The 25,189-nt window shown below is 50.0% G+C and overlaps 2 protein-coding genes across 8 annotated transcripts in view; both read left to right on the top strand.

Annotated features, from left to right (window-relative positions):
* Positions 1–13,276, top strand: part of NEK11 (NIMA related kinase 11) — a 219,149-nt gene extending 205,873 nt beyond the window's left edge. For all 4 annotated transcript variants that reach the window (XM_031465352.2, XM_064490756.1, XM_010979689.3 and 1 more), the window contains one exon: positions 9,505–13,276. In XM_031465352.2, the coding sequence (XP_031321212.2) occupies positions 9,505–9,706 (202 nt within the window). In that variant the 3' untranslated portion in view covers positions 9,707–13,276. The remainder of the gene's footprint in view (positions 1–9,504) is intronic.
* Positions 13,277–18,699: 5,423 nt separating this feature from the next.
* Positions 18,700–24,878, top strand: NUDT16 (nudix hydrolase 16). 4 transcript variants are annotated; one of them, XM_064490686.1, is made up of 6 exons: positions 18,700–18,889; positions 18,993–19,262; positions 20,004–21,733; positions 21,862–22,112; positions 22,820–23,012; positions 23,589–24,878. In XM_064490686.1, the coding sequence occupies exons 1-3, from the start codon at positions 18,752–18,754 to the stop codon at positions 20,181–20,183; spliced, it is 588 nt and encodes a 195-aa protein (XP_064346756.1). In that variant the 5' UTR covers positions 18,700–18,751; the 3' UTR covers positions 20,184–21,733; positions 21,862–22,112; positions 22,820–23,012; positions 23,589–24,878. The 4 variants fall into 4 exon arrangements, with proteins under 4 accessions (XP_064346756.1, XP_031320582.1, XP_064346765.1 ...); XM_031464722.2 differs by having other exon boundaries at positions 20,004–22,112; positions 22,823–23,012; XM_064490695.1 differs by having other exon boundaries at positions 20,004–22,112; positions 23,593–24,878.
* Positions 24,879–25,189: the final 311 nt, after the last annotated feature.

Below are 25,189 nucleotides of genomic sequence, written 5' to 3'. Positions count from 1 at the left end.
TTTCAGTGGGCTGCTTGACAAATCATAAAGCTGAGGATGCCCCACAGTAACAAATGCTAAGAAGAAAGTACCAAGCACGGGAGGCGGACAGGCAGTGTGGGACGGGGGTAAAGTTTACAGTTTTAAGGAGGGTGGTCTGGATGACGCGAGGGCAGAGACACGGAGGGGATGAGGAGGAGAGACGTGGCTTTCTGGGGAAAGAGACTTCTCGTCTGAGGGACCAGCAAGCGCAAAGGCCCTGGCAATGGGCGTGCTCAGTGAGTTCAGGGAGATGGAGGAAGTTCAGGATACTGCTGACCACCAGGTGGACCCTGACGTCACCCTGAGGGGGCTGGGGAGCCCGTGGGAGGGCTGAGCAGAGGAGGGAGGGGTCTGCACTGACAACGGGCTGCAGGGAGTGAGGGTAGAGCCAGGAGACCAGGTGAGAGGCTGTGGAAGCAGTCGGGCGAGAGAGCAGGGCAGCTGGACGGCGGTGGCAGTGGTGGAGGTGGTGAGGAGTGGGGGTCCTGGATACAGCTTCAAAATAAAGCCAATAGGATTCTATAACTGGTCTGATTATGAGAGACACCAGGCTACTGGAGTGTGGTGGAGACAAATCAAGGATGATTCAAAGGCTTTTGGCCTAAGAAATTGGAAGGCTGGGACTGGCATGAGCAGATACAGGCAGGGCTGCGGCATGAGGATGTTCTTGGGGGGAGATGAGAAGTTGAGTCAGGCGCGGTAACTGGAAGATGCCTGCCAGACCTTCCAGTGGAGACATGAAGCCGATAGAATGTTCAGGGCATCCTTTCCTGAACTTCCGGAGACTGACTTCACAAGCAGCTTCCTTTCCCTAAGAGGGCCCCTTATTTCTCACAGGACACTAGGGGCAAAGCCATAGGGAAGAATCATGAGCTTGGCGCTGAAAGCAACAAGATACTATTACCACCAGAGCACTTTTTTGGACTTGAGAGAAGGAAGAAGCTTCGTGAGCAGGAGAAGGTGGAGCTCTCTAAGAACGCCCTGACGGCGGGCGTGGCTCAGTGGTAGAGTGCCTGCTTAGCACGCATGAGGTCCTGGGTTCCATCCCCAGTGCCTCCATCAGTGTAAATAAATAAATAAACCTAATTCCCTCTCCCCAGTACTAGTACTACTAACAGTAAAAGAATACTTTGAACAAGAGGATAAAATAGATCAAGGCTATGGAGCATAGGACAAAATAGCTGGAAAAGAATTAAAATGTACATTTCTTTCATTTGAAAATGTAAGCTCTTTCTATTTGAGATACCCACCTAACTAAAAGGGTGGTTCCTCCCTCCCTCCCTTTGGAAAAACAAACCTAGAGCCCTTTCCCACATAAGCAGCACAAGGAGCACCCCCTCTGTGTTCACATCCTAGACAACAGCAAGAGAGTCCCCTTACGCAGAATTTTCTGTTTCATGATTCCTAAGATACCAGAACGCATCACTGCAGAAATCCTACAGCACGTTTTCCGAGTGTCAGTAAATTTCCGCCGCACTCTTACAAGGCTGGGGCACCTGTCACTTTTCTTTGGGCTTAAAATGAGATTGCTCATGGCCTGCCTGATTTCTTCAGCGACCCACAGTTTAGGTAGAATAAACACATTTGCAAACACGGAAATGTTTACCCCGTATCTTTGTCACGGATTTCTAACAGTTGCATCCTGGCCTCATAACTAGATCTTGTGTAAAGTCAGTTATGTGACGTGTGTCGAGACTTGAATTGTTGTCTGGTACGTGGTCAGTTTTTGTAGCTGTTACGTGAGAGTCTGGGAGGAATGCGGATTCTCTAATCATCAGGGAGGGAGAGGGTCCCACATTTGTCTATTAAGTTAGCTTATTAAGCGTATCCAGATTTTCTACATCATTACTATTTTTTCAGATGCTTTCCCATCAACAACTGAACAAGATGTATTGAAATCCTACATTTAAATGACAGAGCTGACGATCGCTCCCTGCTTAGGTATTTTGAGTCTCCTTCATTAAATGCAGGCTGGCTTAGAATTTCTATTTCTTCCTGGTGAATTGAGCTGTTTTCATTATCTAGTGGCATTCTTTATTCTAATAATGCTTTTTTTCTTAAAATCTATTTTGTCTCATACTAATATAGATACCCCAGGTTTCTTTCGGTTATTACTTGCCTGGCACATCTTTTTAAAAAATTTGTTTACTCTCAAATTTTCAGTGCCCTGTGTTTTAGGTGTGTCTCTTAAAAGCATGTACCTAGATGAATTTTGCATTTTAGACAGTGAGTTTATCCATCTACCTTTGCTGTGATTATGAACACAGGAGGATGTTTAGATCACAAATAAAGTAACCCTTGCAGGAATGGTTAGCTTTTGCAGGGCACCCCACAAACAAGATTCTGTTGCCCAGGGCACTGAGCAGAAGGCAAGCACCGTCTTCAGCAAGGGGTCTGAAAATCACATGTCCCACTGGGGGTGCCGCATGTCACCCAAGCACAGGAAGTGCAGCTGTCTGTCTCTGTGAAGAGCCAGTCCTATCTCTGCCCACCAGACCCAGAGACAGCCATCTGAAATGCTACATATGGGGAGTAGGGGTACAGAATCCATCTCTAATGAAGGCTCCTCGTGCTTGTTAGCGCCCGCAATCATTACGACAGCGGTATTAAAGGGGAAACTCACGCACCGTTCTGTTCCCACAGTGCCGCACACATATTTCATTTGCAGGGATTTCTTACATTCTGTAAAATCATTTTCAAGGTTTCCTTAAAACTGTGCCTGAAGAATAATCTATGTTCTCTTAATGCTTTCTGCTAAATTAGGTTTTCATGATTATTTCTACAAAATTATTTTTTCATGATTATTTCTACAACATTACTTTTTTTTTTAACTCCCACTGTGCCACCAGCCTTCTTGTGTCATTGTTTTTTCAAATTCAGCTAGAAAAGATTAAAATATTTAAAATAGTACCTTAACTGGTGGTAGAACTACAAAATTGTTTAAAGCTTCCAGTTAAACTGAAGTAGGATCACTGTACAATTCCCTAGGAAAGTAATTAATGTCCACAATGGTAAAGCAGTGTTGAGTGACTCACTGTCACGGTTAAGTTGCTTCCATTAGTTTGGGGTTGCTATTTATATTTATGGTTGAGCATCTTTTAAAAAAAAATAATGCTATTTTTAGTTTCTTTAATTTAATTTAATTTTCACTTTATTTTTTTAATGGAGGTACCAGGCAGTGAACCCAGGACCTCGTGCGTGCTAAGCATATGCTCTACCACTGAGCTATACCCTCCCCCTCAGAGTAAAACAATGGCTCTCAAGTACGTGACAGGTAACTCTGCTAAGATGTGTGTGTGTGTGTGTGTGTGTAACTGCCACTTAAATATGAAAAACCCAAGGCTCAGAGAGGTGAATTAAGTGGCCCAGAGTCACACAGCCAGGGAAAGGGAGAACCAAGATTCCACTCTGGTCTCTCTGAATCCAAAGTCCATATCATAGTGATGAAAAGAATGAGCCCTGGAATGAAAGTACAGGAACGCATATTCCAGCTCCGCCGCTTGACAGCTCTGTGGCAGTGGGCAAGTAGCTTAATACCGTCCTCGATCTCAGTTTACTCCTCTGTCAAATGGGAATAACTGTCATTTCTGTCCCTACAGTTGCTCTGAGGACTGAGTGGGCTGAGCCGGCACAGCGAAGGCACAGGAACTGTTCGCTGCAGGTTCTGGTGACTTTGGGGGCCTCTTTACCATCAGTGGCTGATATTGTGAATCGAATTCTCAGGCTTCTGTCACATTATGTTCGTGTGGTTCTCACCCTCTCCTTCACGCGTCCTCCTCACCTGCCAGGCCACCTGGCTGGTGTCCTGGTGCCACCACGGTTGGCTCCCACCTGGCTTCCCTCCTGTTGTTACAGCCCAAGTTAGATGGTGCTGCCTCCCCTCCTCCATCGGGCGTTCCCTGGTTTTCCCTGCTGGAAACGTTCACGAGACACTGACGGTGCTAATGGCTGCCTGGGTCATTCTTTCCCTGCACAAGTATTTCCTGGACACCTCCTGTGGGCCTGTCCTGTTCTAGGCCCTGGGTCCTCCTGTATGGAATCTGTCTGCTGACTCAGGGAGTAGGGAGAGGCCAACAGGAAACATACACACAAAAAGAGAGAAGAAAAATACCAGTGAGTGACACATGCTGTGCAGACAGTTCAGGTGGTGTGACCCTATGGACGGTGACGGGGTGGCTACTTTAGACTGGGGAGGCAAGTTTGGTTTCTCCAAGAAGGTGGTATGGAAGCTGAGATCTGTAGGGCAAGACAGAGGCGGCCACATAAAGATCAAAGGGAGAAGCATTCCAGGGAAGAGGGTACAGCTCGTGCAAAGGCCTGGAGGTAGGAATAAGCTTGTATTTAAGGAACAGAAAGGAGATGGGTGTGATTGGAGCCTAGAGGCTAAGACAGATGGTGGACAAGACAGAAGAGGCTGGTGGAGGAAGGCAGGAGACTGATAAGTGAGGGTACAGGAGGGACCAGACCCCAGTGTTATAATATAGGAGTCTGTTTTAGGCAGGAAGGTGACCAGACTGATTTATATTTGTCAGAGTTGACACTGGCCTCGCATGTGGAAAGTGAATTGTTGAGTGACGGATGGAGCCTTGCAGAGGACCAGCGGAGAGATGGCAGGGGCTGGAATGTGTGCTGGCAGGGGAGGCAGACAGAAAGAAGCAAGTGAGTAGGATTTGGTTTGGTGGGGGCGTCTCCAGCATGTTCTCAAGGGTACTGTCAGGATGTCCCAGTCCCCAGACCACTTGCCACCCATCCACACGGGATGAGGACAGAACGTGGGGGGGGGGGTTAGAGACTGTCACAGCAGATGACACTGCCCCCACATCCCCACGTGTGGTGAGTGGGCCCGTCTCACTGAGTGGGCTGTGGACCCGGGGGGCTGTCGTCCAGGCCCCTTGGGAAGCCACACGTGGCAGGCGCCGTGTGAGGCACAGGCTACGCGTTAGTTACAGGCAGTCACTCCATGTGTGAGTCCAGGATGGACTGGAAATTACAAGAGAACACGCTGATTTGCATCACACGTAGTTTAAAGAGCACTGCAAGCATTTCTGGTGCTGATAGAATTAATGAGAGAGAGAGAGCAAGGCCTCAAGAATCCCTCGGCTTGAAAACGTGACTGGGTCCTAGAAAGCATGGTGAAAGGTATTTTTAGGGGGTGGGAGGTAGTAATTAAAAGTTCTTTTTTGGCTTCATTGACATTGAGTGAGCCACCCCTTGGACATCCAGGAGGAGGTGTCCAGTGGACAGTTGATTCTCTAGCGTGGAGTTCTGGGTGAAGGGCAGAGGGGATACAGGAAGCCTTCAGCCATCGAGGGTGTTGAAGACCTGGGGCTGCCTGGGCTCACAGAGGCAAGAGTGAAGATGGAGAAAAGACAGGGGGTCTGGGACTTAGCCTCAGTGTAGAGGCCAAGACGAGGAGGAAAAAGCATCAGCAGAGGAGGCTACAAGGAAGCAGGTGGTGTGGAGGCCATATCCCCACAGGCAACCACAGAGGGTTTTAAGAAGAGAGAAGAACTCAGCTCTGTTGAACATGCTGAAACCTCAAGTAAGGTGTGTACGGAAAGTGACCAGGGAACGTGGCCATCTGAAGGTCATCGCAAGAAGTGAGGGCCAAGGCCAAGGCAGTGAGAAAGTAGAAAAGCAACCGTGCATAACTCTGCCAAGGGTCTTTGCCAGCAGCGGAGGTGGGAGTGAGGCTGGGGGCGGGGTGGGCTGAGGGCTCCTGTTTGAGAGAGGGTGTATTAGCACCTGCTCTCTGGTGGCGATGCTCCCGTGGCGGGGGCGGGGCGGACTGGTGACGAGGAAAGAGGAAGGAAGTCCCTGAGATGGTGCCGAGGCAGGATCCAGAGCACTCGGGGAGAGTCTGATCTTCACTGGAGGGGTGGCCCCTTCGTCAGGGACAAGGCGGGGCCAAGCGAGGCCACCGACACAGGCAGGGATATCGGTTCAGCACCGGGAAGAGGAGGGAAGTTTCAGAGTTTGTTTCTATTTTCTCAAGGAGATATCAGGTGAAGTCAGCAGCTGAGAATGCGGGGTCTTAGCAAGTTAGAGGATAAAGAAGAAAGGGTGAAACAGCGGTTTTGATCAGTGGGAGGTAAGAACACCAGGGAAGTGAGCAGGGCCCCTGGGCAGAGCTGAGTGCCATTCTGAATTATGACCATCAGTGATTTAATTGAGACCCGTTGGCATAATTGGGGGTTTTTCTCCAGGAAGGTTTTGTTGTTTAGATGTAAGCATAAAGCAGATGGATGTCTGGGTTTAACCATTACGGCTTTGCCAAAGGAGCCTGACACAGAGAGGAGGGGAGACTGCGTATGAAAGAGTCCAGGGCGTTTGCAAGGTGGTGGTTATAATCAAGGACCCTGAAATGTAACTGAGGAAAGGGGAAGTGCAGACATGAGGACACAAAGGGGGTGACTGTCATCATGATGGTAGAGCCAAAGGACTGGAAGGACCGGGAATTAGAGGAGTTGCTGGTGTAAGTATGGTGGAGGAGGATAGAGAAGGGTTATGGAGTCAAGGACGTGGAGTCAATTCCAGAGGCAGCGCAGTGCTGGTGAGGTCACAGGCATGGTCATGGGAACTGGCAACTGAGGGGCGTAAAGAAAATGACCATTGGAAATGAGACAGTCCAAAATGTGAGTGACCAGGGATACTGAAGTCACGAGGATAGGAGGATGCCTGGGACGTGGGACCTGGAGGAAGGAGGGCAGGCAGCTTGCTGAAGTCGGCAGCGACTCGGGGAGCGACCGGGTTTGGGAAACATCAGCCAAGGAAAGCTTGGGCTTCTGGGAGTGGCCGAGGTGACTGGGGATGTGAGTGAGGATCCTGGGATCAGACCTGCTAATCTCCTGCCAGACGTGGGAAACCTACACAGGCTGGAGCTGTGGGGCCCCTGGGCCGCCAGTCACTTGAGGTTCCAAGACCTGTGTTTGAGTTCAGGTTCCATCAAACACAGGCTGTGTGAGTCTGTGAAAGTCAGCCTCCTTATTCTCGTCTGTGAAATGGAGGTGAATGTTCAATGTCTTACCTAGTTCACAAGGGTCCTTTGAGATAATGAATGTAAAAGCATTTTGCAAGCTCTAGACTAATAGAAGAATGCTCGTTCAAATTTAAAATGCACGTGTCTTACATGATAATTACAAGCCTCTAAACGAATGCAGGATCAATTACTTTTTTTTTATCTGCCGCAATACCTAACCCAGGCCCCTGTTCTAGGGATTCAGGGTTGAATAGCGCTGAACAACAAAAGCTTATAAAATGAATGGGAGTCCACGATTAGTGCCTTCAGTGTTATTGTCAGCATTACATGCTTTAAAAATTCTGGGGAGAAAAAAAAAAAACGAACCTCTGATTTTTCTTTTCACCAGATCTGTTGAAATGAAGACTAAAGAAGCATTTCTTCAATGTTAAAGTTATAAAACTATTTACACTCTGCCTTTGGTATCCCTGGGTTCTGCATCCGTGAATTCAATTAAGCAGGGATCTCTTCAATGTTAAAGTTATAAAACTATTTACACTCTGCCTTTGGTATCCCTGGGTTCTGCATCCGTGAATTCAATTAAGCAGGGATCAAAATATTTGGAAAAAAAAAATTCCAGAAAGTTCCAAAAAGCAAAACTTGAATTTGCTGCAAACCAGCAACAGCTTATGTACCATTTACATTGTATTTACAACAATTTACATAGTATTTACACTGTATTAGGTATTATAAGTAACCTCTCTGAGAAGGTTATGTGCAGACACTGTGCCATTTTACAGCAGGGACTTGAGCATCCTTGGGTTTTGGTATCTGTGGCTCCTGGAACCAACCCCCTGCAGTTACCGAGGGACGATTATATACACACTGACCTAGTCCATTCTCACAAAATATTTTATTTTCTGATCAATATGTAAACAGAAAAGTTCGTGAATCATAAGGACGTATAAGGGATTTCACAGGGTGGACACACCCTGTAATTAGCCCCATTTGTAGAAGTTTGATGCCAGAAAATATTCCTTGAAATGAAAAAGCTATGTTGCAAAAGTCCATACAGTGTTATTGTGAAAAAAGCGAAGTATCTGATGGAGGAATGATCAGGTCAGTGTGGGCATGTGGGTTCTGTGGACAGTGTGGAGCTGTTAGCAGTTTTGAACTGGGGAACAAAACTCAGAGACCTCAAATGCCCTTGTGTCAGGCAGGTGGACAAAATATGAGAAGCCACCTGGTGTGAAATGATGGGGTCGGGGTGAGCGAAGGGGAGGAAAGATTGGAGGGTGCAGAGCGTAGGCCCGGCCCGAAGACTTCCACATTCAAGTGTTAAAAATACCAGTAAAACCAGGGGGAGGGCACTGCTCAGGGGTCGAGGGCTGCTCAGCATGCACGAGGTCCTGGGTTCAATCCCCAGCACCTCCTTGAAAAATAAACTAAGCCTAATTACCTAGCCCCCAAAAAAGTTTAATTTAAATAAAAACCAATAAAATGGTAGAAAATGGAATATGGTGCTGATCCAACAAAGCGTGTCCTGGGCCAGTTTTCACCCATCAGCCTTCAGTTTGTGGCCCTGACTGAGATCGGGGGAAACAGGCAAAATCAACCTGCCAGGTGTGTCCATATGACTGTAACACTCCCAGATGTGACCACACACGGACCAGGACTGGGGGAGCTCAGAAACGAGCGCTGGCCTTGGGGGAACCCGGCCAGGTTACGCTACCCTCCTAAGCCTCAGCTTCTGCCTCCCTCTGTGAAACAGGGGATTTAAAACACGCCTCCCCCCACCCCCAGCCCGCTCCCAGCACTGCTGTGAAGGTCAGGTGGGTGTGCGTCACAGACGTCTCCCTCTCCCCACCTCAGCCTCTCCCTCCTCATTGTCGCTTCACTGTTCTCATTATTGTGCCTTCTGATTTCACATCCCAACCATTCTCTTCCCTGTTTACCCGACTCCAGCCACACTAGCCTTCTGGATGCTTCTCCCACGTGTTTGAGCCTCAAGGTCCCCTCTCCTCCATCCCCCCCCCCATACTGGCCTCACTTCCTGTGCGTCTCTGCTCCAAGACACCTCCTTGGAGAATGTGGCCTGGCCCCTCACCTGCCTCTCTCCCACCCTAGGTCACTGTCCTTCTTCACACTCAGCACCACCTGTGTTCTTCTGTGTGCATTTTGTTACGTATCTGTTTATTGTCCACTCCAGGAGGCACCGAGCTCCGTGAAGGCGGGAATCTGCCTGGCTTGTTTAATGCTGTGATCACAGTTCCCAGAAGGATAACTGGCATGTAACAAACATTCAAGAAGTATTGGTAGAATATAGCTGAGTGTCCAAGCTCTTGTTTTTTCCCTAAACCCCAGGGTTACAGTACTACTTGTGTAATAATTTCAAAGAGCAGTTGTCCCTCCGTATCTGCAGTTTCCTGGACCCCAGACTCAAGCATCTGCAGACCCGGAGGCCAGTGGTACACCTTCTCGCAGGTGATGGCGGTCTGTAACTGTCCTTGGTCTTTGTCGGGCAGGTCGGCGGTGCAGAAGCTGGGGGCAGACGCGTTTGAGGAGGTCTACAGCTACCTCAAGAGCGCCAGGCAGCAGAAAGCCAGCGAGGCAGAGGTCCGGGCAGCTCTGGAAAAAGTGGTGCCCCGCGCCAGCGACTGTTTCGAGGTTGACCAGCTCCTCTACTTTGAGAAGCTGATCGCGATGGGAGAAGGGGCCCATCACTAAGCAACCGTCAGAAACACGCAGCTTCAAGTGGACAGATGCCCCTGGAAACCCATCCGCCCGTAAGCTGGGCTCTGTTCTGGAAAGTGGGTGCAGAGCTGCCCTCGCTGCCTCCCATCCTTGTCAAGAGGAGTGTCTGCATCCGTCTGGGAGCAGGGAGCGCGCCCCCTGCACTGGGAGGGTGGGCCAGTTCGCGCTGCCTGGTCTACCCTCTGAGAGAAGCCTACAGACAGAGTCTCCCTGAGAAGCACTCCCACACGCGTGCCCTTGGGCTTCCGGGGGGGTGGACACCCTGACCTGGGCCTGGGAGAAGCCTCCTGCTCTGCACCATTTCCACATGGAGGACAGAGCAGCTGTTTCTTAATTACTTTCAGCTCAAAATAATCCTTATGCCACTGTGGCAGGTTTGGGGGTGGCATATTCCAGCCCCTGCAAGACAGGTGCAGAGTGCAGACCTCTCGTCCTTCTGGATTTGTGCTGTCCACCGTCCCAGGATTCACAGAAAAGAAAGTTAGGAAGAAATACCATCTTGGATCACATATCCGTCTTATAAAAGACACCCATTCCTGTTTACTTTCCAGTCAGTTCCCTGGGAGCAGCCACGAGGGATTTAAAATGAGATGGATGAGAAGGAACTTCCTTTTTGATTTATCATTTTACTACTGGGAGAATGCCTTCTCCCTCAGCCACACTCAGTGTGGGTGCTGATCACCAATCAGACTGCCAGGCGGTGAGTGGAAATCAACTGAGGACTTGGAGCCAGGAAGGGGGGCTTGTGGTGAATCAGTCACAGGTGTGAGGGGATAAGAACCCTGCTACCTGGCTGCTTTGTCAAAAATAGAGCTATTTCACGAATGCTGACTGACCTTTCTGCTCTCTATTATGCAGAGGAGGTGCCGCCAGCCACTGTGGGTGGCGCAGAGATAAGGCACACAGAGTTAATTACTTACTGCATCTGGGGCTGAGGCTGGAGCTCCAGGTCTGTTCTAGAGGCTGGGGGTGAAGGAGGCAGACGGGGTCCAGAGGAGCTGGGGGGTTGGGGGCAGCCCGTCCTCTTTCACGGTGACAGGGTAACTCATGTGCGCTAAGTGCCGTGTCACAGGGGAGTGCAGCCAGGAGCGAAATGAAAAAGGAGGCGGAGAAGGGGTGTGTGAGAGAGAGGGACAGAGACAGAGACAGAGGGACAGAGACAGACAGAGGGACAGAGAGAGACAGACAGACAGAGGGACAGAACAGAAGGACAGAGAGAGATAGACAGACAGGACGGGGAGAGGGGTGGGGTGGACACACAGGAGAGAGTATTTCAAACGTTCCACCACAACCTGTGTAAGAAAGCAGGCTGAACTCACCTCCAGCTGGCTTGGATTCCAGAGCCACTCTGGCCGTTTACCGAGTGACCCAGGGCCAGGTGTCTCCTCCAAGTCCTGGTTTCCTGCCTGTGTCTGAGGACAGTTGTAAAGGACAAGCAAGGTCATGCTATATGTTGAATCACAAGAAACTGCCAGTGAGGTTCAGCGTCACACGCGGACGTGCTATAACGATGTAGGACGCTCTCAACTTTGGAAGAAAAAGAGTAACTTTATCACCCCATTGGCAGAGGCTCCCTCTGAAGGCTTCCTTCTTTCTGCTGCTGAGATTCTACCGCAGAGCCGCTCCAGGCAACACGCAGACTCCTGGCCAGAAGCAAACTTTGGTTTGTGGTTGTTTATTATGCAGATTAGTGTGGTGGTAAACCGCCCAATACACCTTCCTCCTCCTGCCGTCCCTCCCTTAACACCTCATCAAATCCTTAGGCTTCAGTCTTTTAGCATTGACTTTTACAAATTTGGGGGTAAAGTTTACATCTGATTAAATGACTCTGTGGCTTCTCAAAAACAAACAAACAAACAAACAAACCCAAAACCAAAAACCTTTTTCCAAAATGGCTCAGATGAGCCGTGAACCCCATCTTACTTGGCTGTCAGCACACCTCCAGCAGTGCTTCACAGAAGCACAGAGCCTACTAACACCACCCCTTCTCAGACACCACCTAATTCTTCTGTAGATTTTAGTTCACCATGTATGGAGGCCCCGTCCAGGACCAAGTAGAAAGCTTAGGCACAAAGTTTTGAATGATAAGAATTCACCAGGTAATGGAAACCACCTAAGTGTCGACAGGTGAACGTGTAAAGGAAATGTGATGTGTTTACATTCACATGCAGTGGAATATTATTCAGCCTGAAAAAAGGACACCCTGCCATTTGCAACAACATGGATCAACCTGGAGGACACTATGCTAAGTGAAATAAGTCAGACACAGAAAGACAAATCCTGCCTGATCACATGCATGAAATCTAAAACAGTTGAACTCAAAAGCATAGAGTAGAGTGGTGGTTGCAGCAGCCAGGGGGGCAGTGGGAGGGCTGGGGAGATGGTGGTCAAAGAGACAATGTTTCAGTTACACAGAATGAGTAGGTTCTGGTGAACTCGTGCAACATAGTAACTATAGTTAATAAATCTGTATCAATGTACACTTGAAATTTGCTAAGAAAGTAAATCTTAAGTGTTCTCAACACACATACACAAAATAGGAATTCTGTGGGGTGATGAATACATTCACTAGCTTGATTGCCATAATCACTTCACTATGTATATGTTGTACCCCTGAAACAGCTACGGTTTTTTCACTTGTCAATTACAGCTCAGTAAAGCAGGCAGGGGGGAAATTCAGGCACAGGAGAGGGGACAGAGATCTCGCAGGCATGAAGAACACAAAGATGGGAGGAGACCCAGCCTTGTGGGTTCTGGGGATGTGACATCTTTGTGGGCTGGTGGTTCATAAAGTGTGAGGGCACCCTTGTCAGGTTTGAGAGGGAGGCGTGGGCCCGGCCTCCACAATGGCCCCAGGGTCCTCACCTCTGATAGGTGCCCCACTCAGTCGCACGGCAGTGGGTGGCCTGTGTGATCAGGACGTTACATACGTGCACGTGGTGTATGACTTCTGACACCAGGTCACAAAGACATGGATCCGCCTTGCTCTGTCTTGGCTCCCTCACTCTGAGGGAGGCCGGCCCCTGGGTCATGAGGATGCCAGGCCACCATGCGGAGAGATCTCTGGGGCAGAAACAGGCTTCTGCCAACGGCCGTGACCGTGAGCCGCCCGGGAAGCACAGTGTCCAGCCCTCGTCCAGCCTCATTTGACCGCAGCTCTGGCTGATACCTGGACTGAAACCTCCAGAGCCAGAAACACCCAGGAAGCCATTCCTTAATCCCTGACCCTCAGACATGGGGAAAGATGGTGTTTGTTGTTGTTAAGTCACTGCATTTTACAGTATGTTTCAGCAACAGGTCACCAGCACAGCAGGCCAGGTTCAGACTGAGCTGTGGAGTCTTCTCTGCTGAATCCCCTAGAAGTGGCCCCGTGAAGGCAGCATGACTTTGAGCTGTCACAGGAGACTGTGTGGAGGGCACGTTTAAAGAGGCTGAGATGAGGCCAGGCAGGGGGCAGTCAGGAGGTTAGTCTGGGGAGCAGTGGTGGAACCGGACCAGCACCTGATGAGCGAGGAGACCACGAGAGGGAGCTGACCGGTGGGCGCAGGCGGGGTGCCTGGGAGGCTCCTGGTGGCTGGGAAAGGGGGGTGGGCAGCAGGCATCCGCAAAGCCAGTCTCAGCACAGGAGATGCAGGTGTCGGGGGCGGGGTGGGCTGGGAGAGGAGCATGGAGCTCAGTCCTCGGTGTGCTGGTTCGAGGCATCTGTGGGGCACCCCGGGGAGAAGCCCAGGGGTGCGGCTGGGGGTGTCTGAACAGTTCTGTCCTCCTAGTGACGTGGACCCACCCACTGAGCTCCAGACCACAGAGCCCAGACCTGCAAACCACCAAGAAGACGGCTGGCTTCTGTAGGAAGCCACCTCCTTCAAGGCTGTGGATGTGACTTCAGGTATGTGACTGCCTGACAAATAATAATAAAACAGCAGCATGTAGCCCTTCCCTACTTCTTTTTGGATCCACCCCGGGGGCTCTCTCAGGCAGCGCTCCCTCTTCTGGTGGTGCCCCTGCCCCACATCAATACTCTTCAAAATCAGCGGTCCTTAACCCTGGCTCTGCATTTGAAACACCTGGGAAACTTCCTGAGGATCAAGTGGAAGGATTTAAATTCCCTGGCAGATGGGAGATGCTGGTGGCAGTCTTCCTTCTGCCTAAAAAGTGAGCCCAGACCCTCGTCTCTCTCTCCCTCTCCTGGACCAGAAGGGATCCTGTCTATGAAAGGGTTTTGTGAAATGCAAAGCTTGATTCAAATGTAAATTATAACCTTTACCTTTACCTTCGTGAGAAGTCAAAGATCTTTTTATTTTTAACTTTTTTACTATGAAAGACATCAAACTGTATTAAAGTAAAGAGAATAATACAATAAGCTCTCGTTAGGGAACCATCACTTAGCTTCAGAAATGTTAAGTTTGCAGCGAATCTTGTTTTATTTATACTCTCACCCATTGCCCCTCACTGGATTATTTTTATATCACTCATAAATATTTCAGCATGCATCTCTAAAAGATAAAGAATCTTTTTTTTTAAAAAAGCCACAGTACTATTATCACACTTTAAAATGATCAATAATTTCTATATATCAAATATCTGATCAATATTCACATTTCCCCGACTGTCTTAATTTTTCTTTGTTTCATCAGATTAGGATCCAAATAAAGCCCAGTCGCATCACTAGATGTCTCCTCAATCTCTTAGTGTAGATTCTGCCTCCTTTTTCCCCTTGTAATGCATTTATTGAAGAAACCAGGTCATTCGTCCTTGAAAGTTTCTTTCACTCTAGATTTTATTGATTGCACCATCCTGATATATATTTTTTAAAATAAACTATCTTTTAGAAGTTTTAGATTTACAGAAAGTTTGTGAAGGTAGCACTGAGATCCCAGACAGCTCACCCAGTCTTCATCAAGGGTGCGCATGCCACCATCAGGACTTAGCACCTCGATGCCGACGGGGTCACCTGGCTAAGGCCATGCTGGTCAGGTTCCTCCGTAGTTAAGAAGTCCTCCGCCCCCCGCACCAGCTTCTTTGGAAGGACATCCCTGTTCCCAGCCCACACGGAAGAAGTGCAGTTGCACTTTACCCCTTGAGGGCAGAGTAGCTACATCAGGTCTTTTGAGCACTTCTGCAAGGGAAATCTGCCTTCTCCACACTCCGAGTGCTTGCCTGTGATTTACGTCAGGACAGACAAAGATATTATTTCATACTTTGGGTTGTAATCCAGTGCTGCTCCATTTCCTTGCTCGGTTGTCCCAGCTGTGGCCGCAAGGAGCTCTTTTAGTTGGCCGCTGTGTCCCTGTCCCTTCAACGTCGAATTACTCCCATTCACATGTTGTTGTTGTTGTTGTTGTTGTCCTTTTCATCACTGATTGATTGATTGATTTCTGGCACACTTCCTTATTCTCTGGCATCACAAGATGCCCCAGCCTCACCACGTGTCCACCATGTCTGTCCCCAGGGCTGGAATCAGCCATTCTTTCAAGGTTCCTCTTGGTTCCTTTTATTGGGAAACGGTAACAGAAATCGAGATCTGGGCCCTGGGCGTGCTTGCTGCTTCTGGAGAGTCATTGCTTCCAGGCCCGCCCAGCTGACAGAGCAAGGAAATGTGTATGTACACTAACTGTTGAATAGACACGTGTCCAAATTGTGTCTACACGTAACCATCTGTATCTAAGCTAAACACACATTCTTACCGACATCTCCAGCTCTAATCGACTACCACACGGATCCTTCTCACTTCTTCCTGATGTTTGAAAAAGATGTTCTTTTGGATCCTCATAATATGGTGGTTAGATCCAGATTCAGATTCAACTTTTTGGCAAGAATATTTCATAGGAGGTGGTATGTCCTTCCATCATTTTGTGATGTGAGCAGCTATTGATGATCATTTCCAAGGATCTATTACTTCTTTAAAGTTTAAAAGAGTAAATTTTTGATTGGCTCCATCTTTCTTCTCTAAATAACTGGATTCCTCTACATAAAGAGAAACCTCACCTCATCAACTATTTCTACCCTGAGGTAGAGCCAATATAAGCGGGATAAGTGCTTAATTCTTTTCCTCAGTATCTTATAAACAATGAATATGTTCTCGCATCCCCTGAGGCTGACCCCTGAGCTATTTTTGGCTTTGAGCTTGGGTGGCTCTGGAGGCACCTGGCCCTCTCTACCTCTGTACTATCAGCCCTTGACTCCTCCGCCGTCTGCCTCCGGAGGGTGAGGCAGGGGAGGTGAGGGGGAGAGGCTGGCTCCCCTGGCAGAAGCAGAGAGCAATTTGGAAAGGGAGGCAAGGTTGGGGGAGTCTCGGGGACTTCATTCATTCATCCTGAAAAAGCTCTGGTCTCCAAAATCATCTTCTTGTGGAGCTGTTGCCATGGTTGCATAGTGTTTCATGGTGCCTTAGAAATCACTGAGTCCATCTTTTAAGAGCCTCCTCTAGCTCACAGCGAAAAAAAATGTGACAATGAATATATGTGTATTCATGTATAACTGAAAAATTGTGCTCTACACTGGAATTTGACACAACATTGTAAAATGACTATAACTCAATAAAAAAAATGCTTAAAAAAAAAAAAAAAGAGCCTCCTCAAGCAACCTTAGAAGAAAAATACGACACCTGAAGTTCTGGAAAGGGCTCGCTTGACCCTAAATCCTTCAAGGAAGCCCATCCAGGAGAGAAACCAAGTCACCGTTGGAGGGTTAGGGGTGAGGGTCAGGGCACCGGTTCTCAGCCCTGGTTCCTTGTTAGTGTCACCTGAAACACGTTTTAAACCACCTGCACGTCAGCGTCACCTCGGAGACGCTGATTTGAGTGGTCTGGGGTGGAACCCTTCTGGAATCGGCAGGTCTTTCTTTCACTTATTTATTCATTTTTATTGAGGTATAGTGGATGAGGTATAGTTAATATTACATAAATTACAGGTGTACATATAGTGATTCACAATTTTTAAAAGTGATACTCCATTTATAGTTACTATAAAATATTGGCTATTTCCCGTGTTGTACAATACATCCTTGTAGCTCATTTTATACCTAATATTTTATACCTCTTAATCCCCTACTCCTATGTTGCCCCCGCCTCAACTGGTAACCACTAGTTTGTTGCCTGTATCTGAGTCTGCTTCGTTTCTGTTATATTCACTAGCTTGTTGTGTATTTTAGATTCCACATATAGGTGATATCATATGGTATTTTTTTTATTTCTGTCTTACTTCACTTAAAATGATAATATCCAGGTCCATCCATGTTGCAGCAAAAGGCAAAATTTCATTCATTTTTATGGCTGAGTAGTATCCTAGTGTGTGTGTGTGTGTGTGTGTGTGTGTGTGTGTGTGTGTGTGTGTGTGTTTGTGTGTGTGTGTGTTTACCCAATATATACCACACCAATATATACCACATCTTCTTTATCCAGTCATCTGTGGATGGACACTTAAGTTGCTTCCATATCTTGGCTATTGTAAATAGTGCTGCTGTGAACATTGGGGTGCATGCATCTTTTCAAATTAGTGTTTTTATTTTTTTTTCGGATATATACCTAGGAGTAGAACTCCTGGGTCATATGGTAGTTCCATTTTAGGTTTTTGAGAAATCTCCATACTGTATTCCACAGTGGCTGCACCAATTTACATTCTGGAATTGGCAGTTTTTATGAGCTTTTTGCAAGGTGATTCTAATGTTTAACTAGGGCCATTTCCAAGCCCCCTAGAACTCAAAGAGGGTGATGAGTTGTGTGACACCTACAGTCTTACCACCTCAGTCCAGTTGCCTGACCTTAGTAGCTGCCTTCTCTGCCACGTTATTCAGAAGACTTAGCCAGGAAGGATGAGGCCGGGGATGTCTCACACTCCCCTCAGGATGCTGGCCTGGTGAATGTGGCTCAGGTCCAACCAGCGGGTCTTTAACATAAGACACAACACTCTGCCCCACCCTGGGCTCCAAGGACCTCTGCCTGGCACTGTCCTAAGAGCTTTCAACCTCTTACTGTCACAGCTTGGGGCACTGTCCACTTAATAGGTCTGAGAGTAGACATGAGCCTGTATGCGGGCAGGTTCTTGGGCTCTTTCTCACTCAGAGGCTGGGACTCTAAGCCCAACCCCTCTCAAGGAGCTGCCGCCGCCTCCTTTCCGTGTGTGTAAATAATATTGACCCTTGATGCAGAGCCAGCCTGCGCAGAGTGCAGGCCTGCGAAGAGGTGGGGAGGCCTGGGATGAGGGTTCCCCATCCCTGTTCCTCAGCTCCAGGCCCTGTGAAGACCAGTCCTCCCCACCTTCCTCCACGGCTCACTGGTCTGAGTGCGTGCGGGTAAGGTCTAGGAAGCGTTGGGCCTTCCACCTCCGACCTTTCCACAGTCTCCGTTCTGTGCGCGCAGGGTTTCACCCACCGCTCTTTCCCTGCATCCTGGCCATCGTGTCCGCCGCCCACCACATCACCACCCCAATTCCTAGCTAGAACTAACTTACCACGAACCCCTCCTATAACCCTCGTCCCCAAAAGAGACAAGCCGCTCACCCCGCCCGGAAACTCTGGCCTCATCCGGGCTCGAGTCTCCCCGGGGGCTCGGGTCCACCCAGGCCAACCGGACAGCGCTCCCAGGACGCCCCACACTCCCTGGCCCTCCGGGCTCCCAGGAGTCGTCCCTATTACATAGTTAAATTCGGCCTCCGTCACAGTCCCCAAGCCGCCTGGGAGGTCCTGCTGGAGCCAGGCTGTGACGTCAGCACTATCACCCGCCTCCCTCCGCGTCCAGGACGCCGGCCCCGCCCCTGGCCCGAGGCCCAGCAGCGGAGAGTGTCCTGTTTCCCGGGTGCCCCGCCGCCCTCGACTGCCCCGCCGCAGGCCCCGCCCTGATTGGCTGCCGCGAGCCCCGCCCCTCCCCAACTCGCCTCGGTTCCGCCCCCGGCCCTGCAAGGATTGGTCCTGGCCGTCCAGCCCCCCCCCGGGCCCTGCAGGGATTGGTCCAGCTCGGATTGGTCCAGGGTGAGGCCGGTCCGTCCTTTCCACCTGGGCCTCCGAGACGGTGGAGTGTCGGGCATGGCCGGGGTCCGCAGGCTGGAGCTGGCGGAAGCCCTGCAGCTGGGGCCGGGCTGGCGGCACGCGTGCCACGCGCTGCTCTACGCGCCGGACCCCGGGCTGCTCTTCGGCCGCATCCCGCTGCGCTACGCCGTGCTGGTGAGCAGGGGGCGCGCCCGGCTCCCGCAGGCCCTAGCCCTGCGGCCGCCCCGGGGTGCACCGCCTCGGGCGCCCCCGGCATCCCCGCTTCCCTCTCCCGCAGATGCAGATGCGCTTTGACGGGCGTTTGGGCTTCCCCGGCGGCTTCGTGAACTTGCAGGACGGCAGCCTGGAGGACGGGCTGAACCGCGAGCTGGACGAGGAGCTGGGCGAGGCCGCGGCCGCCTTCCGCGTGGAGCGCGCTGACTACCGCAGCTCGCACGCCGGGTCCCGGCCGCGCATCGTGGCGCATTTCTACGCCAAGCGCCTGACCCTGGAGCAGCTGACCGCTGTGGAGATGGCCGCGCCGCGGGCCCGGGACCATGGGCTGGAGGTGGGGCCAGCCCGGGACCACGCCCCTACATCCTCCCTCAATTTCCTGGTGTAGTTGAGGTCCTGATCTTTCATTTGAGTGACTCATGACAGCCTACCTGGTCTCCCTGCAAAGACCTCAATCCTCTGCCCTGTTTACAGGCCTCTACAGCTTCTTTCTAGAGCACATCTCTCCAAGTCACTCTTTCTTCTCTGTCCTCCTTGATAATGGCAGGCCCCTGTTTTTCTTGGGTAGGAGATGTGGCCTGATACTTTGTGGGAAAGCCTTGGCACTTAGGCTAGGAGAGTAGGGGACAGATTGTGTGTGGCAGTCGTTCTCAAACTTTGGCCGTTCCAAGAAGTATCTGGGAGACTTATCAAAACGGTGATTACTGGCCCCAGTCCCAGAATTGTTGGCTTAGTAGTGGAGAGAGAGAAGGACCTGAGAATTAGCATTTTTCAGAAGTTTCTAAATGGTGTTGATATGGCTAGTCTGGGTATCACATTTTGAGAACTACTGGTGCATCCCAGAGGCGGGAACCACCAAAGATTTAGTGATGTAGGAGGGTCAGCGTTCATGGAGCTGGATAGCATGACCTGGGTCACTTGTCTGCAAAGACCTGGGCCCAGTAGGCTCCACAGAGGTGTGCGTCCTCAGGCCTGGTTCTGCTGGACCATAAGTGGTGAGGCCTCTGGTCGAGAAGGATCTGGTTGGGACGAGCTCCCTGAGTTCCCAGAGCCTCCTGCCTCCTTCCTTTCCCAGGTGCTGGGCCTGGTGCGGGTGCCCCTGTATACCCTGCGGGATGGCGTGGGAGGCCTGCCTGCCTTCCTGGAGAATACCTTCATTGGAAACGCACGGGAGCAGCTGCTGGAAGCCCTTCAGAATCTGGGACTGCTGGAACCTGGCTCTGTCGCAGGCCTTAAGATCTCAGCTCCTCCCTAGCGGCAGCTCCCGGTGGACCCGTGGATACCGAGATCAGGGCCTTTCTCCTGGGGAGGGAGGGAGGGAGGAGAAAGGGAATGTTTTCTTTCCTGGGCCTGATAGATCCTAACAGATTAAATGAGAAGTATGTGCAATATGTTCTGAACACAGGGCCCCGCGGCGACTTCAGGCACCGGGGGCAAAACTCCACAGCGCATCCCAGGCAGGGCCCTAGCGGGTTCTCAGAGCCTACCTCCTCCATGAACATTGGCGCACACACAGCTGGTGGCCTCCAGCCATGCAGCGATCTGGGCCCACACACAAGCTGATGCCCCACCTTCCATGTTCAGTTCAGCTGGGAAGTCGCATGTGTGGGGCGTAGCTTGTCCCTGCACCCACCATACCTGTCTTCACGGGGGAGAGCTTCTGAATCAGGGAGGGTCTCTGCCCACATGGCTGGTCCCAGGGTGTAGCCCAGCTTGTGCTTGTTGGGGAGGACAGAGGAGCAAGGGGCCTCTCTCCCCCCTGAAAGTGGTCCATCCTTGCCTGGGGGTTGGCCAAAGCAGTATAGCCCAGAAAGTTCCTGACCAACCCCCGTCCTCTCCCGAAACTGAGCAGAGGGGCGAGAAGATGGCTTGGTCTCCTTGGGCTGACCTTGGATTTGATAATTCTGAGTCCTGGTGCGTCTCCTCCAGGGCTTCCTAAGCCTCTGGGGACATCAGAAAGGAGGCAATGGTGCCCTGTCTAGTCCAGCCCTGACAAAAGAGCCAGTAAAGAAGGACTTGTAGCTGGGCCTTAGAGCCTTTCTGTTCCTTCAACAAATAACCTGGAGGGGGCGAGGGTGGCTGAAGGGGCACAGCCTTCACTAAGGGGCCCTCCCGGGGGAGGGCCAGTCCTGCGGCGGAGCAGGCTCGGGAAGAGGACAGGGCCGTGCAGAGGAGGAGGGGGCTCCGTTAGCAGTGGGGTGAAGGGGCTGGAATCTCCTCTTGGTGACATGAAGCAAGACCGTCTGCTGGATGTGGGTGGCGGTGTCCTCAGAAGGTACGAGGCAGGCATTGGTCTTGACGTGGCAGGCAAGTCAATGAAAGAAATGCAGAAGGACGCGACTGAGCTTGGAGACGGCCCGCGTACAGTGGGACTGTAGGTCCTCAGGCTGGGGGTGCACACACACGTCTCCCCCACACCCGTGTTCAGCAGGGCTGAGGATACGATGCAGAGAGAAGTGCGAGGAAGGAGAGAGGCAAGGCAGTGGGTTACAGGAGACATGATGGACTGTGGGTGTAGGGTTTGGTCTGAGTGAGATGGGAAAGGAAGACAGGAGGGTCGGCAAACGCGGTCTCAGGGAGTCTGGACCCCAAAACGGGGTGCAGGGGGGTGTGTTTGAGCCAAAGAGGGTGTCTTTGAAACTGAGAGGTGGAGCCATCGGAGGAGAATCCAGATCCATGTGATGAAGCAAGAAACCAACAGCTGTTGGAGGTGGTAGGCACCAGGAGCCGGTGAGGCAGCCGGGAGAGGGGCGCAGGCGCAGAGGGCAGGAGCCTCGGAGTAGAGGGACTTCAACATAGGGATAGGTAGGTGGGCCCCTGGGGCAGCCCTTGTATTTTTCAGCTTTCTTAAATTGTAATTTGTTGTGATTTTACATCGTGTATCAATATGCCCTCTGGTTTTTCTCTAATTCTATTTTCTTTTTTCCCTAAAGAACATTCCCCAAGTTGTAAAAGATTCAGGCCCCACGAAGCCTAGTCCTGTCACATGTTGAGACCTGGCAGCCCCCGCTGTCTGGAGTGGAGCAGGGTGACCTCCCCACTGCCATCCCCTGACACCCCCCATGTCAGGACTGAGACCCAGAGCAGACGGCCAGAGTGGAAGTAAATAAGGACTTAAATGTCATCTGACCCTTTTTCAGCTTCTAGAGCCAACTCAAAGTAGTCCTTATCTGTGCAACAGATGGTGAGTTACCTAAATTTTCTATCCGGGAACTTAGAGGTGATGCAGAGATGATGGGGAGAGAGTCACAGTAGGGCTGTGAGCAGGAGGGGCTGGGAGACCATTCTCGAACCTTCAGACCTTTCCCTGGGGGCGGTGCCCTCGGCGGTCACAGGGATGATTTCAGGACCCAGGCCAGTCATCCTCCATGGGAATGACATCCCATCCCCAAATGTAGCGGCTCCGAATAGCCACAGTTGTTCTCTCTTCCGTGGCGGGGGTGAGATCAAGTGAGGCCGGCCGTGAGCAGCTAGGGGCAGGTCAGGCTGGGCTTTCCCACAGCACGGCTGTCTCTGGGTGCTCAGACCGCTCACCTGCAGTCACGGTGGGCGGGGCACAGTGAGCCTCGGCTCAGCTTCACTGCTGTCATGTCCCGTGGGCGACAAACAAGACAGAGTCACGCAGATTCCGGGGGCGGGGGGGGGGGGGGGCTAGACGCCATCTCGTGGTAAGGGAGTGAGAAAGTTGTAGAAGATCAGGTGGGGCGGATATCTTTGCAGCCATCTTTGGTGTCTAGAAGTATTTATTATTAAAAAAAAAAAAGGGGGGGGGGAATGGGTCTGCAAACCCTCGGTACAGAGCCACCCTAACTCAGCACACAGCTCCAGGGGACTCTTGAGACAGATCCAGGCGTGAATTTGACAGGATGAAAATTGTATTGTCCTTGACAGCAGGTCCTGCTGTGGTCTGGCTTTGAAGCCGTCCTCCTCCCATTGGGGTGGACCTGACAGCAACGAGGCTGCTGGGAAGAGTCAGATCACAGCTTGGACGTCTCGGGAGACGGACACAGGGTGGTGTCATGCCTAAAGGCCGCAGGAGACACGTTCAGGGTCCCGGACTTCCAGGGTCCCGGACTTTCCCGTGGTGAGTTTTGCAGCAGTGATGGAGTGCAGAGAAACCAGGTCTGACCTCTCCTTTATTCGAAGACGCACATCAAAGTCCCTGAAGTCAGGATGGGTCTTAATTGATGATAGGTGCAGGTCCTGACACAGTTGTCATCTGCTGCATGTGGCCTGAAACCTGTGTCATGAATGTCAGCCACCTGGCAGGAGACCCCGAGGCCAAGGTGGAAAACTCTTAAGAAATGTCACAGCACCATGACTCTTTTTTTTTTAAACATTTTTTAATTGAGTTATAGTCATTTTACAATTTGTGTCAAATTCCAGTGTAGAGCACAATTTTGCAGTTCTACATGAACATACATATATTCATTGTCACATTTTTTTTTTGCTGTGATCTACCACAAGATCTTGTATGTATTTCCCTGTGCTACACAGTATAATCTTGTTTATCTATTCTGCTTATGCCTGTCAGTATCTACAAATTTTGAAATCCCAGTCTGTCCTTCCCACCCCCGCCCCCCTTGGCAACCACAAGTTAGTATTCTATGTCTATGAGTCTGTTTCTGTTTTGTATTTATGTTCTTTTTTTTTTCTTCAGACAGTCTCTTCAGCAAATGGTGTTGGGAAAACTGGACAGCAGCATGTAAATCAAGCGAGAACACTCCCTTACACCATACACAAAAATAAACTCAAAATGGATCAAAGACTTAAACATAAGACAAGATACAATAAACCTCCTAGAAGAAAATATAGGCAAAACATTATCTGACATACATCTTAAAAATGTTCTCCTAGGGCAGTCTACCCAAGCAATAGAAATAAAGGCAAGAATAAACAAATGGGACCTAATGAAACTTACAAGCTTCTGCACAGCAAAGGAAACCATAAGTAAAACAAAATGACAACCTATGTAATGGGAGAAAATATTTGCAAACAATGAAACCGACAAAGGCTTGATCTCCAGAATATATAAGCAGCTCATACAACGTAATAAGAAACAAACAACCCAACCCAAAATAAAAGACCTAAACAAGCAATTCTCCAAGGAAGACATACAAATGATCAATAGGCACATGAAAAAATGCTCCATATCACTAATTATCAAAGAAATGCAAATCAAAACTACAATGAGGTATCACCTCACACCAGTCAGAATGGCCATCATTCTAAAGTCCACAAATGATAAATGCTGGAGAGGGTGTGGAGAAAAGGGAACCCTCCTACACTGCTGGTGGGAATGCAGTTTGGTGCAGCCACTGTGGAAAACAGTATGGAGATTTCTCGAAAGACTAGGAATAGATTTACCACATGACCCAGGAATCCCACTCCTGGTCATATATCCAGAAGAAACCCTACTTCAAAAAGACACCTGCACCCCAATGTTCACAGCAGCACTATTTACAATAGCCAAGACATGGAGACAGCCTAAATGTCCATCAACAGATGACTGGTTAAAGAAGATGTAGTATATTTGTACAATGGAATACTATTCAGCCATAAAAACTGCCATTTACAGCAACATGGATGTTCCTAGAGAATGTCATTCTAAGTGAAGTAAGCCAGAAGGAGAAAGAAAAACACCATAGGAGATTGCAGCACCATGACTCTGATGGTGCAGGGATCAGTGGTTTGTAGAAAAACATGAATACCTATGACCTCAAGTTGGAAAATGACTTAAATGAGTCAGACGTGGTGCAGAAGTTTAGGGGTATCTCAATCACTTTATTTTCATTCATTCATTCATTCATTTGTATTTCATTTCCGTGTATGCACAGGAGTGATTTTTGATAAAAACCCATGTCTAACAAAGTCAAAAAATCTTTAATAGAAGATAAAAAAAAGATTTAATAGGATAAAAAATTTTTATAAATAAAGTGATTAAAAAACATTGGGTTATGGCTTAATGGCAGGGTTGTTTTTCTTTCTTAGAAGTACCCAGAATCGTAATGCACAGAGCACTCAGGGATGTCTCACAGTGGGTGAAATGCGGGAGGGGTGGAGCCTCGTGTTTCACCCCGGAGGCATCTGAGGTCATAAGTGACTTCCATGCAATAGCCCATAGGATGCAGCGAGGTCAGAGAGACGGGAGTCAGAGAGGCCCATGTCGAGGCTGGTCTGGCTCACTGGCTGCCTGAGGCCCCAGGCAGCGACCAGGACAGGGCAGCAGAAGCGGGAGGTTGTGGAGGCAAAACCATGTGG

This window comes from Camelus dromedarius, chromosome 2, assembly GCF_036321535.1.
Source record: "Camelus dromedarius isolate mCamDro1 chromosome 2, mCamDro1.pat, whole genome shotgun sequence".
Classification (NCBI taxonomy): domain Eukaryota; kingdom Metazoa; phylum Chordata; class Mammalia; order Artiodactyla; family Camelidae; genus Camelus; species Camelus dromedarius.
Note: the sequence above shows the minus strand (reverse complement) of the source record. Positions and strands in the feature narration are given on the sequence as shown.

Bases quoted from the DNA above. Each gene is read 5' to 3' on its own strand.
- NUDT16 (XM_064490686.1), top strand. From the start codon at position 18,752: ATGGCCGGGGTCCGCAGGCTGGAGCTGGCGGAAGCCCTGCAGCTGGGG. The intron at 18,890-18,992 runs GTGAGCAGGGGG...CCTCTCCCGCAG, and splicing joins CGCTGCGCTACGCCGTGCTG to ATGCAGATGCGCTTTGACGG. The intron at 19,263-20,003 runs GTGGGGCCAGCC...TTCCTTTCCCAG, and splicing joins CCCGGGACCATGGGCTGGAG to GTGCTGGGCCTGGTGCGGGT.